The 14,563-nt window shown below is 33.1% G+C and overlaps 1 protein-coding gene across 1 annotated transcript; it reads right to left on the bottom strand.

The window, feature by feature from the left end:
* Positions 1-263: 263 nt before the first annotated feature.
* Positions 264-10,530, bottom strand: LOC142528692 (uncharacterized). The gene is made up of 6 exons (XM_075633791.1): positions 10,171-10,530; positions 9,704-9,789; positions 9,464-9,610; positions 2,389-2,512; positions 1,641-1,927; positions 264-571 (listed from the first exon to the last, which is right to left on the bottom strand). Exons 1-6 carry the CDS (start codon positions 10,349-10,351, stop codon positions 479-481), a joined length of 918 nt encoding a protein of 305 aa, XP_075489906.1. The 5' UTR covers positions 10,352-10,530; the 3' UTR covers positions 264-478.
* Between the last annotated feature and the right edge of the window lie 4,033 nt (positions 10,531-14,563).

Raw genomic sequence — 14,563 nt, 5'->3', positions numbered from 1 at the left:
TATTTTTTTATTTATTGAACATTGAAATACGACCATTATTAATTGCAAAAAGTAAACAAAAGTATTTAATTTCCTTCGTTTTTTGATGAAAAATTGGAAATAATAGAAACAACTAACAAAAAAGGGACCGACTCAAACTACAAGGGGTGAGCATGAATCATCGGTCTCACAAATCAAATACAAAAATTAAATTTCATATATCATATTTCTCAAAATATTATTTTTACCCTGAAAATATATCAATTAGCCCTTCATATTAAATTATTCGCTCCACAAATTATATCAAACTGCAAACATGCAAACAAGTGGAAGATAGAAGCACCCCAAGGTTCACTTGAGGTGCGTAGAACCAAAATAGAATACTTAAAACTTTTAACAAACTTCATGGTGCAACTTCAAAGTACAAGTAGACATGACTCGATATATATATTATACAAGTTTCAGAACGATGACTTTTCGAAGGTTCACTATGGTTTCCTTACAGTAATTTAAGTGATCGCAGGCGTTCTTCGTGTTCTGGAGCCAGCGTCGGAGGGGTATAAAAGCCCCCAAGATCCTCAACTATGTACTCCTGCAATATTCAGAACATGTACCTTAACCATCAAAATTTTCATGAAGTGATTCCTCACAACACCATTATGCAAAATGGCAAGAAAGAAGCATTGCACTTGGTACCCGGCTTGTGACAGAACAAGAACAAAATCGAGACAAGCAAAGGAGGTGAAATCTGAAAACTTAAATTTTTTTACGGCATGGGATGGGATTTATATTGTGTAGGATACATGAAAACTACACGCGTCTGTACAAAAATTCCGAGGATGACAAGAAACTGCTCCTCTTGACCCTTCTCTCCCTCCACCGGCAGAGTTTGACCTCTGACTACTACCATTAGATCTGATGCAAATGGTGATCAGAGATGCTGAGCACTTGGTTAATTAATAACCATGTAAATCAGGAAACCGGCAATTGCAAAGGTTCACTCATCCTTTACCAAGAATAAAGAATTGAACATGGGTAACGTACAAATGCTGCGAAAAGAAGGGCACTCAAATGTTCAATAACGGAGGTGGCTTAGAGTATCAAATCGGGGCCAAACATACAATTTTAGAAAGGCACTCAGATTTTCAATAACGGAGGTGGCTTGGTCTATGAAATCGGGGCCAAAATACAATTTTAGAAAATTAAACGTAAAGTTGAGAACTTTTGCATTTGAGATGGATGACTGCCATTACTCGTCCCTTAAAATGTCTTCGCCATGGCATACAAGCAGCCAGACAAATAGTATGACTTCTAGGTGAATATTCATTATTACCACATGAAACTCTTAGCATCGAAACATCAGATTCAAAGGCATGCTTACTTCAATTGCATGTGTCAAGAACAATATGTTGTTATCAATCAATCGTTCAGGTGTGATTGAGAGGGAAGGCACTTGATGCAAAAAAAATATTTCGACAAGGAGAGGGAAGGCACTTGATGCAAAAAAAATATTTCGACAAGGATTCAGCTAAAATACTAGGTTTTCATGGAAGCCGCTGCTTAAACCCAGCCCATAATTCAATACCGATCCTCAATCAAATATAACTATAAAATGTTGGACTTCATCAACATACCTAGAAAGATAAATTAAATAATCATACCTGTGTCAACTCTCTCTTGGCGAGGATGTGGTAGTGCCTCTGCCCGATCCTCTGAATTGCCAAGGTGGCAGCGAGGAAGCAATAGGCTATACCAACGATGGTAAAGATTATAACAAAAATTATGAGCAGACCGATCCAAGATTCCAATGATACCGGAAAGAAATCCAGCATGCCCCAGCCATAACAACAGTTCTGACAGCCAGCCACCCGTGGATCATTGCAATTTAAGGTGGAACAGTTCAGTATGAGACCGATTAGTCCAAGCAGCACAAGGAAACTCAGAAACCCTGATCGCATGTTTACACCATAAACTTTATATCACACTTTTATTAAGAGGAAAAAAGCCAGCCATCTGCATCTTATTAAATATTGAAAGGAAAGTCTGAACTCTAATTAAAGGAGATCAACATACAACAAATTGATCAAGCAAAGTCTAGAAAAATAGTGTCGTTTAGATTAATTTTCTTACTAGACAGGTGTTTTTACATAATGAATACAACAATTTATTACGTGTCAAGGTTTAGAGAAATACAAAAACATCTGTCAACTAGTTCAAATACTGTTCAAAACAGAATCATCTTCATGAGTAAATTTATTTACAATAGCATGGTGTTGAACCAAAAAACGAACACCACATTTCGGGTACAAAAATGGCAGACACTGATATCTTAGCTCCATAAATTTAATTATTTCATGGATCACCGTTCTTGCCTCATGCGCTGATAAATCCATAGGAATAGAAATTTACCTACACAATAGTAAAAAGGAATAGGATGCTTTGAAAGTATGCGATCCCAATCATCATTAAACGAATTCCTAAAAGTTCCATCTTTGTCCATGACATATGCAAAAGCACCTATCCCCCCGATCACCTTGGAACAAGACAAAAGTAATAATCATGAGCTTTTACTTCCACCTAATTTCCAGTTTTGCAGCTGTTATTATAACCATGGTCCAACTCGTAATAGGAAATGTAAAGAGTTTCAAATCTTGCATATTCAACTACAAAGATATGCAACTATAATTGGACTGTAATGGAAAACTACTTTCCGAAAAATAACGCATGGCAGAATTTCAGAAAAAATTCTGAGATAAATATGGTCACTCCAGCTCAGGGATAACAAGGGTTTCGACTGTTTGTTTCAAATTTAGTAACATTAAGTTCTTTAATGGAAATATCAATTTAACGTAATTGCTTTCTAAGAAAATTGGCATGAATCAAACAAAATTGGCATTAAATTTATCATACCATTTGCAGCTCACAACAAAAATCTACGATTGAAAGAAGTGGTTTTGGGAGTGGCTGGTCGAGAAGAGTGATAAGTTATGCTCTAATCGTGAAACCTTGAAACTTCTATAGTCGTTTCAAGAAGTTGAAAGATTGGTAATCCGAGTTCACGATAAATTATAATAGCCATCAATAACCATTACCTTAGAAGTATGGGGCAATCATTATAAGATGTTAATGTCCTTGTACAACAATCAAATAATGCCAGCTAATGTAGGTTTAATGCCGAGTTTACTACCAGCTTTAGTACCTGTGACGTTAGCACCTATAAATATTCCCCACAAACTCAGAATTTGAAGCTTACAACTCACAAGACTTCACAAAAAACTCTCAGCACAACACTTAAGTTCTGGCACGATTATTACTAAGATAAGAAATTTTCGGCTTAGACATCAAGCACAGGAAAGCCTACGCCTTCCTTCGTGTTGCATGAATTCAAGGACACCTTAGCCACTATTGGTAAGTGGACTTCTGTTTCCACTATTTCCAAAATTCATTTGTATATTGGTAGAGCTTGGGAGTTGGGATGGATAAGCTCATGGTTTTCTATGCACGATTCCAAATTTAAAAACTCTAAAAATTCTGGAATGAGAAGTTAACACTGAACTTAAAACGAATATATATTTCTGAATGCTACATGACCTTTACCCTAACGTTGTGGGATAAAATAACGTTACCCTGCCCTAAAGAGAAGACATTTCTATGATTTTCAAACCTTGATTTAGTGCGTAAACCAGTGTTCTAACCTTTTCTCTAACCAAGTTAATTCTAGAGAATTGTTATCATAAAAAATGTGCCGTTTTGTTTTGCAAGCATACTACGACATTCGAGTGACCAGGAGATAAGCAAAAATTAACAAATGCACCATATTGAATCAAGGAGTAAGTAATTCATGTTAATTTAAAATATGGGAACATGTAAAACAATATCCATATATAATTCAATACATACTTTATAACCGTCGAACAATGATAAAGCAAAATATATATTAATTTACAAATAAAAATAAATTGTTATTAAACTGAGTTTCAAGTTAGATCTAAAATAATTACACCAACAAGGTGAGCTTAAATCATGTGTCAAGCCTTTATGGTATATCAAGTCCAAGACACGCACTTGGTGTTATCATAATTAAGAAAAGGATGACTCTAAAATAGCATTGTTGAGTGCTAAGTTTGATGGAAAGAATACTTTGTACAAAGCCTACAGTTTCTTTGCTCCAGATTATGGAAACTGGTCTTGGAAGTCACTGGTGTGGAAGAATTGTCTCATTCTTAAGCACAAGTTATATGTATAGTTGTTTCCTCAGTGGAAGTTATTGGCCGGAGGTAGACAACCTTATGTGATGGATAAGAAATATATATTTTATTGTGATTTTAGCGAAAGTTTTTGTCATTTATTTTTCCGCTGTGACTTCTCGAATTTTCTTTGGACCAAAATTCGAGAATGGCTAGGAATGAACAAACTGATGCTTTCTCATCAAGAACTGCTAAAGGCATTCAGAGAGATTTACCGACGGTACACGGGTATGGCAGTTGTCATATTTCACATTTGGAGTGCAAGAAATCGTTGGCTATTTGAGAATGAAAAACAAAGAGTTGATAACATATTTCGGAAAATACAGATATTTGTTCATCGTTATGTGAGGTTTTGAGTTATTTGCGTTTGTAGATGTCAGGTGATTAGTTGCTGATTCAAGGAGTTAACATGCTTGTAGATCTCCTGAGCATGTCCGGTGTATTTATACCCCTATTTTTTACCTAAAGAGATAACCGCCTGATGTCAAAAAATATTTAAGAAAAATAACAATATACGGAAGATAATATATATTTATAGCATGAATGGATGGCGAATATGCATTAAAAATATAGCAATTGAAAAGGCAATGGAAATAATTGTTATTTAATGAAGACATAACCATAACAATGAATCCCAAATTCAACTTGGTAAAGGAAGTGTATGTGCAAATGAAACTATTTCATGAGCTCGTGAATACTAGAAAATCCATAAATTGATATCCAAATTGGAGATTTGGAACGGTTATAGATGAGATTGGGGTTATAGTGGACGCATCGGTGGAATCTTATAAAAACCTTCGCTCATCACAAGAGAGATGGAACTACATTGGTCCCTAATTACCTGGTTAGAAAAATTGTTTAGCATAAATGACATAAACAATACATCGTTCCACTATGATAGGAATCCAGCACCAGGTCGTATTGGAATCTCTTTTAAATTTCTCAATAATGTTAGCATTCCATCAAATTGAAGCATGAACGAGTTTCAGCAGAGTGGAATCATCAATAGTATCATAAATGAGCCTTTTATATCCCATGCTCCCGAGAAGTTCGGCTCATGCACAATTAAATATTGGTGTTGAGTAGCCTAATCACTAGTCTATACAAAATAATCTCCAAAATTCTAGTGGGCCGGTAGTTATGGATCAGACATAATCTCAAGCTGAAGGGCCTTTATGGTAGGAAGAGAAACTCTAGACGTGGACTAACGGCTATAAGACGGTTGTGATTTTAAAGTATAAACACATTAAGGTTACATTTGAACGAGCACTTTATCAAATTTCATCCTTTATTCGACTAGCTTATGCTAGCGGTCAGTGGTCTCATTATATATATTCACTGGCATGGATGCATAGGAGCCGCTACATATTTTGGTTTCAGGCTTCTCTCTGGGTGTGCATAAAACTCGCATAGTCCATTGGACCAAGCCACATGTCCATACCTTTAAATTGAACATTGATAGTAGTGATAAAGGAAATACATGTGACCTTTTAACCGGAGAAGTGGTCCATGAATAGTTCGGAAAACTCTTTGTGGCCTTTAGCGAATTTATCGAAGATGATACTAATACTAAAGCATAGTTTACAATCTTGTGGTGGGATATCCTTTCTTGTCAATATTTTGATTTTCATCCTTGTTTTGTTATGCATACTTATTGAAAAAGAAATCAATTTGCAGATGAACTTGCATGGGAAGCACATTTCCACCGAATGTTAAATTTTTTTTATGGATAAAATATTTCTAAGCACGTTTTGAGTTGTATAAAATCTAATATGACTAGCTTGCTATACTTACATACTCGTTACCGATTTGGGTAGTTGTATCTTTGAGGGTGATTTGGCCTAGTCTCCCTCTTATTTTTGTTTTTGTTATGTTAATCGGTAGGGTCTGTCAAACCCCTAGCAACGACCATGTTGGGGTATTCTCTAAATCTTCACAAAACCTGTAACCTTTTGGGAGTAAATTTTTCCTCAATCTTTTGGATGATGATGTCATTTATACCAAATGATTGTTGGCTCTCGTGAAAGCTAGATAGAGCATGGTTAGTGTGGTATTTGGCTCTTACCATCGCTAACAGAGATGAAGACCAAACACATTGCGAAAGCTTACCTGGCGTTAGTTCATGTCATTCATTTTAACCTTTTCTATCTATGGCGTTTTAGCCCCGTGATTCTAGAAATATTAGCTAGGTTACTATGTCTCGTATGCTAACTCATTAATCTCACCAAATAATCTAGTACGCTAGCGTTTCTTAGTTTTTTTCCCAATGGAGCTTTTGGCACCATCTACCCGGAAGTCAATCGTTTCGGATGTAAAAAAAAAAAGATGATATATTAGGTTACTTCATTAGTGATGAAAATTTACATGCTTTCCTGATTGAATGAATACACGCTTTTCTAGTAAACTAAAGTATTGCATGTACTTCCCAATGTCAAGTTTAAAAGTTTGCCTTAATAAATAATAAATAACTAGTAAATATATTAATTGACAAATATGCATTTCGAATACAAATTAATGTATGAGATTTTGGGTATATTGGATTAAGTAATTGGTTGAGTAATTGGCCTCTACTTCTTTCATTGCCAATTTTGTTTCCATCTGCTTTAACTTCGTTGCTCGGAAGAATTAGAAAAACTGTTGAGATACCAAGCACATTTCTTTAGTTCCACACATTTTGCATGATTTCTTACATGCTTATGTGATAAACTAAAACCTACCATTTATCTCACAAATTTCAAATTTGCATTTTGGGTAACTTCAAATAGATATACATAATTACTACATGCATTAATTAATAAATATCATTAGAATAATGTGCCCCAAACTATTCCACAAAGGCCAAGGAGGCTCCTAGGCTTATGTCAATTTATGCCTTTCTTTTGTAACCATTATATATTACCCCACAATTCATATTAGTTTAGCCAAAGAGATTATTGGAAGGATTATGTACAACTCCGAGTACTTTTATTTTTTATGCTGGCACAATCGGACCCATCTAGCTCAACCATGATATAGTTCCTTCGGAGGATTTAAAAATCATGATAAGATCAGAAGTGTATATTAATTGCGAGATTTTTGTAATTTCTTAGAAGGAAAACATGGACATTTTTGTGAATTTAATGAGATATAGATATTGCATTAATCATAAGCCTTTGTATTATATTCACCAACTTATTTCCAACTTTGAGCTTGCATGTGCAAAAATTCTTGAGGGTAAGAGATATCATCTCCCTTTTGTAGAGGAGATTATAAATCTTGGATTTCAGTTATTGTCGTAAAATTGAATGGTGGGAAGACCTGATTAGTGAGTATCGACATCCCATTGATCAAGAAGCTTCTATCCATATGAGAAGAAGAGATCCACCTCGATGGATCCTGCCAGTGACCTCACATATTTGAGCCTCTTGGATTTTTTTCTCATGCTTTGGGACTGAAGCGAGCTTATTGTTTCTTCGGAGGCTCTCTCCCCATAGTTCCAAGGGCCTCATTCTGGAAATACTATATGCTACCAAAGCGTTCCTTTATTTTCTGGCTTGGAGCTCATGGAAAATTACATACTCGAGATAGATTACCATTCGTTATGGATAGGTTGCATGCCTTCCGCCACTCGGCTGAGGAATTTTTGGATCATATATTCTTCCAATGCACTTTCCCGGACACATTATGGGAAAGCGTAATAATGACTTCGTATCTCAATCCCCATGGCCACTCTTACGAGCATCCTCTAATGGTTTAAGAAGGCTTTTTGGGGAGCCTCTCATACTAAAAAGGCGAGAATTTTCCGATATCTTGCACAATCTAATATGTATTTGCACAACTAGGAATATGAGGTTTTCGTGGCACTATCACTAATATAAACCCGTTTTTTGTAAAAATTAAGATTCATGTGTTTAGAAGCATGAATGCACTATTTCCCAACTTTTTTAGGAGACATAGTTGCCCATGTGGTTATTTAGTGTAAAAGTATCAACATAATTCATAGTCATTCGGTTTGAATGCTACATGAAGAACATAAGCCAGACGACGAATCAGGAAGATCCAGGATGTTTAAGATCATACTATGAGTGATTTGGCAGATTTGATTCATATAGATATTCACCCATGTGATACTGCATGGGTGAATATATATGAATCATGTCGTACTACATGGGTGAATATATATGAATCTATATATATAATCCACCAGTACATTCACATGGTTATGCCTAGGGTATATGTAGAATCTTTCGATTTCTGATATTTTTTGTGTTATTGATAAACAATTTCATGAAATATCAAGTCCAAAATGGACAGATTTACAAATGGAAAAGGCACTTCATAGAAGAATTTAAGATCTTCGCAAACAAGCATACTTCACCAATTGCAATGACCGGAAAAATGTTTCCACGAACCAAAGATGATAACAAACATGAGCACTCTATTTATTGGCAAACACAAACCCAGTCAGTCTCACACAAAAAGATTGGTCAAAAGATTAGCCCTGTTAGGTCGCATCACAAAATAATCCAAAAGTTGGACATGAAAGGTAACCAAGGCTGCTCCATTGCCATGCTTGTAGGTGGATTAGCAAAACATACATATCCATACGATAGACAGAAGCACAGAAATCACAGTTTACAAGCAATTGTGTGCCACCAGTTAAAAATAATTTGATTTGGGGCATATTTGAGAGCAATGATATTTTTTCCACCCTCTCAAGAGTTAAAAACATTTTTATGTAAAAGTATAAACATGTACTGTCATGGAGAAATACCAGAACACAAAATTTTGAAAGTAAAAAAAAAACAAAAAACAAAAAACAAAAAAAAAAACAAAATGAATATTTATATTATCATAAATCACTAAAATAATAAAAAAATGAATTTATTTTTTCGTTTATAACTTCATGATTTCTGATTTTATGTTTTAACAAATTAATTTATATTTATATTTCTTTAATTTAAGATTTCAGATTTTATATTTTCACAATTTGATTTAAATTCATTTTTCTTCAATATATTCTTTTAGATTTAATTGTATTAATAAATGATGTGAACAAGTTTATTTTTTTTAAAAAAGTTTATGGTCGAAACAGAGGAGCTGTTCACCTTTGTTATTTCCACAAAACTATGTGCTCTCAGACATGAACCTTTACCCCTTTATTGTTTCTCAACAATAAAAGCAAGATAGGACGTCTGTAAATAAGGATTCCAGATAATTTCTTCATACAAAGCCAATAAATTATAAGTCGAACTTACAGTCTGAACAGCCAAAAAGACAAGGAAAACATCCCTTGCCACAAAAATTCGAAACTTCATTTTATGCCAAGAGCTTTCCTCTACTTTGTCGATGCGGAGATGAAACTGAGCTCTGCAAGTAGAGCAATGTGAAAAGGCAAATCCTTCCTGCATAAAATACAAAGTATATTTTCCAAAACTTTAGCCACAGCGTTGGTACATAAAAGGCCATGTATGTAACATGTGAAGGCGACCTCTCACCTTGACAGACCTCCAGTGATCAAGGCAAGAGCGATGCACAAACTGCTGAGTGCCTTTGCACATGCATGGAGATATCAATTTGCGATCTACAAAGGAAAGATAAATTTGGTCAATTAGTGACAAAATTAAGTACATATACTACACCACACACCAAAAATGTAACACAAGGAATTTTGCGCGTGGAAAGAGGGTTCATTATATAGAAACATATACCAAATGCATGATCATCCAATATTCATCCAAAAGACCTGTAACTGTAAACACAGCTACAGAAAAACAAAACAATTCGATTTTTTGACATACAAAACACTAGTAAGTAATAAACTGAGATCCATTACCGAATTTTACCAGGATTTGTCACCTGCGGGAGTGGAATGAGGCCACAGAGCGAAAAATATCGTAAAATCAATATAAACGAAAGACCGTTGAGCAGAAAACTCTGATTTAAAATATCCTCAGTGCCATACCAAGTCCAGTGTCGTATTCGAGGCAAATTCTGCAACAAGGCATGGAACCAGCTTCAATGTCGTCTTTTTTTATCGAACCAGCAGACAATGGAGACGAATGCGAGTCCTGGAGCAGGGGATCAGAATCCCTAGGGTTCTCCATCGCCATTGGTGCCATCTCCACCTGTAAATTCCCAGCCATCTCTGCGCTAACTCTGCAAAATCAGTGATCAGAATGCTTGGAACTCTGCAATTGAGACTCTTATATGGAGAAGATTTTGCAGCATGAAGTCAGCGAAGCGGTGGGGAATTTCATTTCTTTTAAATAATAAATTCAAATAATAACGTCAGCAATGCAGCTTTTGCGGAAAAGGAAAACACCTGGAATACAAATACATAGCCGCGAGGCCAGCGAACATTTTTCCCCATCCAGGATCCAGCCACTTTTTCAAAGATAAATAAATAAATTTTTTTATTTAAAAATATATATTCTTTTATTTTATAATTATTTTATAAATTTATTTTTTGAGTAAATTATTTTATTTTATTTTATAAATTAGTAACTATCTTATTAGACAATCTCACGAACCGATACATAATTATCATGAAAAATAATATTTTTAGAATAGAAAATTATATTTTTTAATGAGTTGAATAGATCAGAAATTCGTATCATAAAATTAAAACATGAGACGGTCTCACAAATATTTTATGTTTATAAATTTATATGACTTTAATCATATGTACTTGGTAATTTAGTAGTGTACACGTTTGTGCACGCATGGATACAGTCGATTTTGTTCCTTCTATAAGGAAAAAAATGAATTTAAAAAATTTAAAATAACATTTGAAATTATAATTTTTATAAATGTTGCTATGTTTTTTTTTTAAGAATGGTATTTAAACATTTTACCCGACGATAAATGTGTAAAAAATTTAAAATTTTAATTTAAAATAGTAAAAGTCCTAATAATCATAAAATAAAAGGTGAAAAAATTAGAAGTTTAAGTTAAAAAAAAAAAAAAACATAAACATTTAAAAATATATATGCACATCAATTTAGCATGGTGGATACAAAAATTAAATAACAGATATTTAAAGAGCATTTATGGAAATTCATAAAAGGTTTCACCATCATTCCCAATATAGTTTCTTCAGGTTTATTGCACTTAATTAATAACTAGCCAACCAAGCATGAGCTATGTAACAATTTTATTTGTACATATAATTATATTATATGATATTTTATAAAATTTTGTTTTAATTAAAATATTAATAATTAAAATTATTAACTACCGCGGATAAGTTATGAGATATTATTAGAGATAATTTGTGGGGGTTTAAAATAACATGAGAGTTTAAGGATATTTTTTTGAACAAAAAAAAAAACATAACCAAATTTGTTGCAAATTAGTTAGTAAAATTTACCCATTTTTGATATAATAGATAGATAGATTAGTCGAATGTGACATATGTGATGTGTGGGATTAGCAAAAAAGTAAATCGTTTTTAAAAATAAATTTACCAATTTTGGAAATTGAAATGACAGGAGATGAGATATATAATAAAAAAAGAGATTTATAAAATATAAAATTGAATGGTTAAATGATATTTTTGAAATTAAGAAAAAAATTATCAATATTCCACAAATTGGTTAGTACAAAGAGCTTTAACTGTAATTAATAGTATAAATATTAGATATACATTCCTATTTTTAAAAAATTTATTTATTTCAATATGCTATAAATATAATTATATTATTTTGAAAACTTTGTATTTCAAAAAATATATTACAAATTAATATTATTTTACGAAATTTCCTCTGTTTGAACATGGTATGCATTTTTAAAAAAAGAATTTGAACATCGAATCTATGTATTATAAAATATTGAGAGATTTCATTGTAATTTAATATATGATTTTTTAGTTCTCCATTACTTTAGAGACAAACAGCATTCTAGAAACACTTGCCAAGCTTAATCTTGTTTAAATTTAAATATGTATAATTTTGATTAATCATATGGTTTTTAGTTTCAACATTAATTCACAATATTTAATTTGCATTTTAACGAAATTGTTAGGATCGGTAAAATGTTTAGAGTGAGTAAATAAAAACTTTTAAAAAATTTAATTGGTCTTAAACTATACAATAGATGATCTTCTTTATTCTAAGGAAACAATCGAACAAAAAAATAGTGTGGTACGGTCCGATGATCCATTTAATTATTATATACTTAAGTGTAGATAGTGAACAAAACTTTAGTGTTAGAACATTTCATATTCGCAATCCTGATTTTGATGTTAATAAAATTTGTTATTGTGTTTCTAACATTTTTACTCAAATATGAAGTTATTAAAACAAGAAGGAAACTGAAACTGAATTTAGCCAAACTGAATTTCTAGCGAGTTTCGGTTTTTTATGATATCTCTCAGCTGTATGATTCAAATTACAATCCGCCAATTTGAATGATCAGAAAAATCAATTTGGAACAAGTCTTATTTCATGTCAGTTGGACAAAATCGAATGTTATATAGGCCAAACCGTTCGCTGAACGACGAAACTGATTGTACGAAAACAACAATCAGTTGTGTATGAGCAATTGTGGTATTTGGGTCATATCTCTCAGATCGGTTATTAGAATGAAGCTCAGTATGCGTTGGAAAGATAAGACGATGATCTACAAATCATCTTCAGAAAGGCCGATTTCAGCACACCAGTTGAATTGCTGAGCAGATTGAACTGCTGACCAGATTGAACCGCTGACCAGTTGACCAAATTTGACCAGTATAGGCTCAGGAAAATGTCCAGCAAGGCGAATTTGACCGTTACAATTTCAGAAACAGTACAAAAACTTTCTAAACGGTCATATCATTGTGTCTAACATATATATCATTATTGAGGCCTATAAATACAACATCTTGAAGATCAAACAAGAGCCTTTGAAGGGAATTCAAAGCATGAGCAGTTAACATGAAGAAAGCTGCTAGTTGAGAGCACAAGCCCTTGTGTGAATATATTTTTGAGATGTATACTGTAAATGATACATTTCTCACACACAATCACTCATACATATACAAAAGAGTTTAACTTCAAAGTTTAGTTGAGTGAGTCTTCACACAAAGACATTAAAGATTGTGTTTGTAGTCTTGCCATAAGAGACGTTAAACATTATGCAGATTGTGAGATTGCGGCTTACAATCGACAGCGTGCTAGGAGTTTCAACTAGACAAAAGATAATTCCTAAGTTGAAATGGGTTTGTACAAGATGTATAAATCAAAGTTTTCTAGTGGATCCTTCCAAATGGGAATAAAGAGTGACGTATGAGTTATTAATCTCTGAACATCCATAAACAAATCCTTGTCTATTTATTTATTACATTTACTTATCATTTTCACTGTTTTTAAAGATGCATTTTTGAAACATTTTATGTGTTCTTCAAATACCAAAATATTGCATATCAAGTGTTTGATAAAATGATTCAACCAAAATATTTTTACTCATTCAACTTGCATATATTTTAAATGTTTTACAAAATATTTAATCGATTTCTACGAATGATTATTTTGGCTGTCTTCCACTTGATTTGAAAACCAAACTCGATTTAATTCATTGGTGTTCAATATTTCAAGAACCAAGCTATTGTAGCTCAATGATGATCTCCCATACCGATCATCTCAAGTGGAATCAGAACGAGTTGTTCTTAAAGAGCATTGAAACTGATTTTGATTTTTAAAATTCGAAAATTTCATATTTTTTTAAACATATATATGCAAAACTGAATTTTTGTGCAGCTTGCAGCGACTGTGGGAAAAATGACATGTCTCCTTGCTCGAGTGTCCAAACGACGAACCGTTTTTTGCTTTGCAAACTAGAATCGTAGAAGATTACAACGGTATAAAATTTGCAGCCTATTTTTGCTCGAGAAAAAGCAATTTATTCCTTGAAGTCAGAGCACACGTGCTGCAGCAGAAAATGGGTCATGGAGAAAATTGGTTAGTCACTCTTCTGTTTTTATAAATTTCAAACTTTCAAAAATATAGGTGGAAAAACTCATTATAATTTTAATGGAGAGATTATTTATAAATATTGAGGGGGAGAAAATTTTGTGCTTAAAATGTTTTGAAATATGACTTTTTGATTCACACAAAAGGGAGAAAAATATGTTAATTGAATCGATTGTTTATCCAAGTTTTGTGATCATGAAAAAGGGGGAGATTGTTGGAACATTTCATGTTCGCAATCCTGATTTTGATGTCAACAAAACTTGTTATTGTGTTTCTAACATATTTACTCAAGTGTGAAGTTATAAAACTTGTCATTTAGTTTTACAAATCTTTCGTTATAACCATTTTCAATCATATGTCTTCTCCACCGTCTAAGTTGAAACTTCTAATAACTTTTATAAAGAGATT

The sequence above is a fragment of the Primulina tabacum genome, chromosome 2 (assembly GCF_025594145.1).
Source record: "Primulina tabacum isolate GXHZ01 chromosome 2, ASM2559414v2, whole genome shotgun sequence".
Lineage (NCBI taxonomy): Eukaryota > Viridiplantae > Streptophyta > Magnoliopsida > Lamiales > Gesneriaceae > Primulina > Primulina tabacum.
The sequence above is the reverse complement of the archived record's forward strand: the minus strand, read 5'-3'. Positions and strand labels throughout refer to the sequence as shown.

Bases quoted from the DNA above. Each gene is read 5' to 3' on its own strand.
- LOC142528692 (XM_075633791.1), bottom strand. From the start codon at position 10,351: ATGGCTGGGAATTTACAGGTGGAGATGGCACCAATGGCGATGGAGAAC. The intron at 2,513-9,463 runs GTAAGTTCGACT...TCTTGTTCCAAG, and splicing joins TCTTTTTGGCTGTTCAGACT to GTGATCGGGGGGATAGGTGC. The intron at 1,928-2,388 runs GTAAATTTCTAT...ACATGCGATCAG, and splicing joins TCCTTTTTACTATTGTGTAG to GGTTTCTGAGTTTCCTTGTG.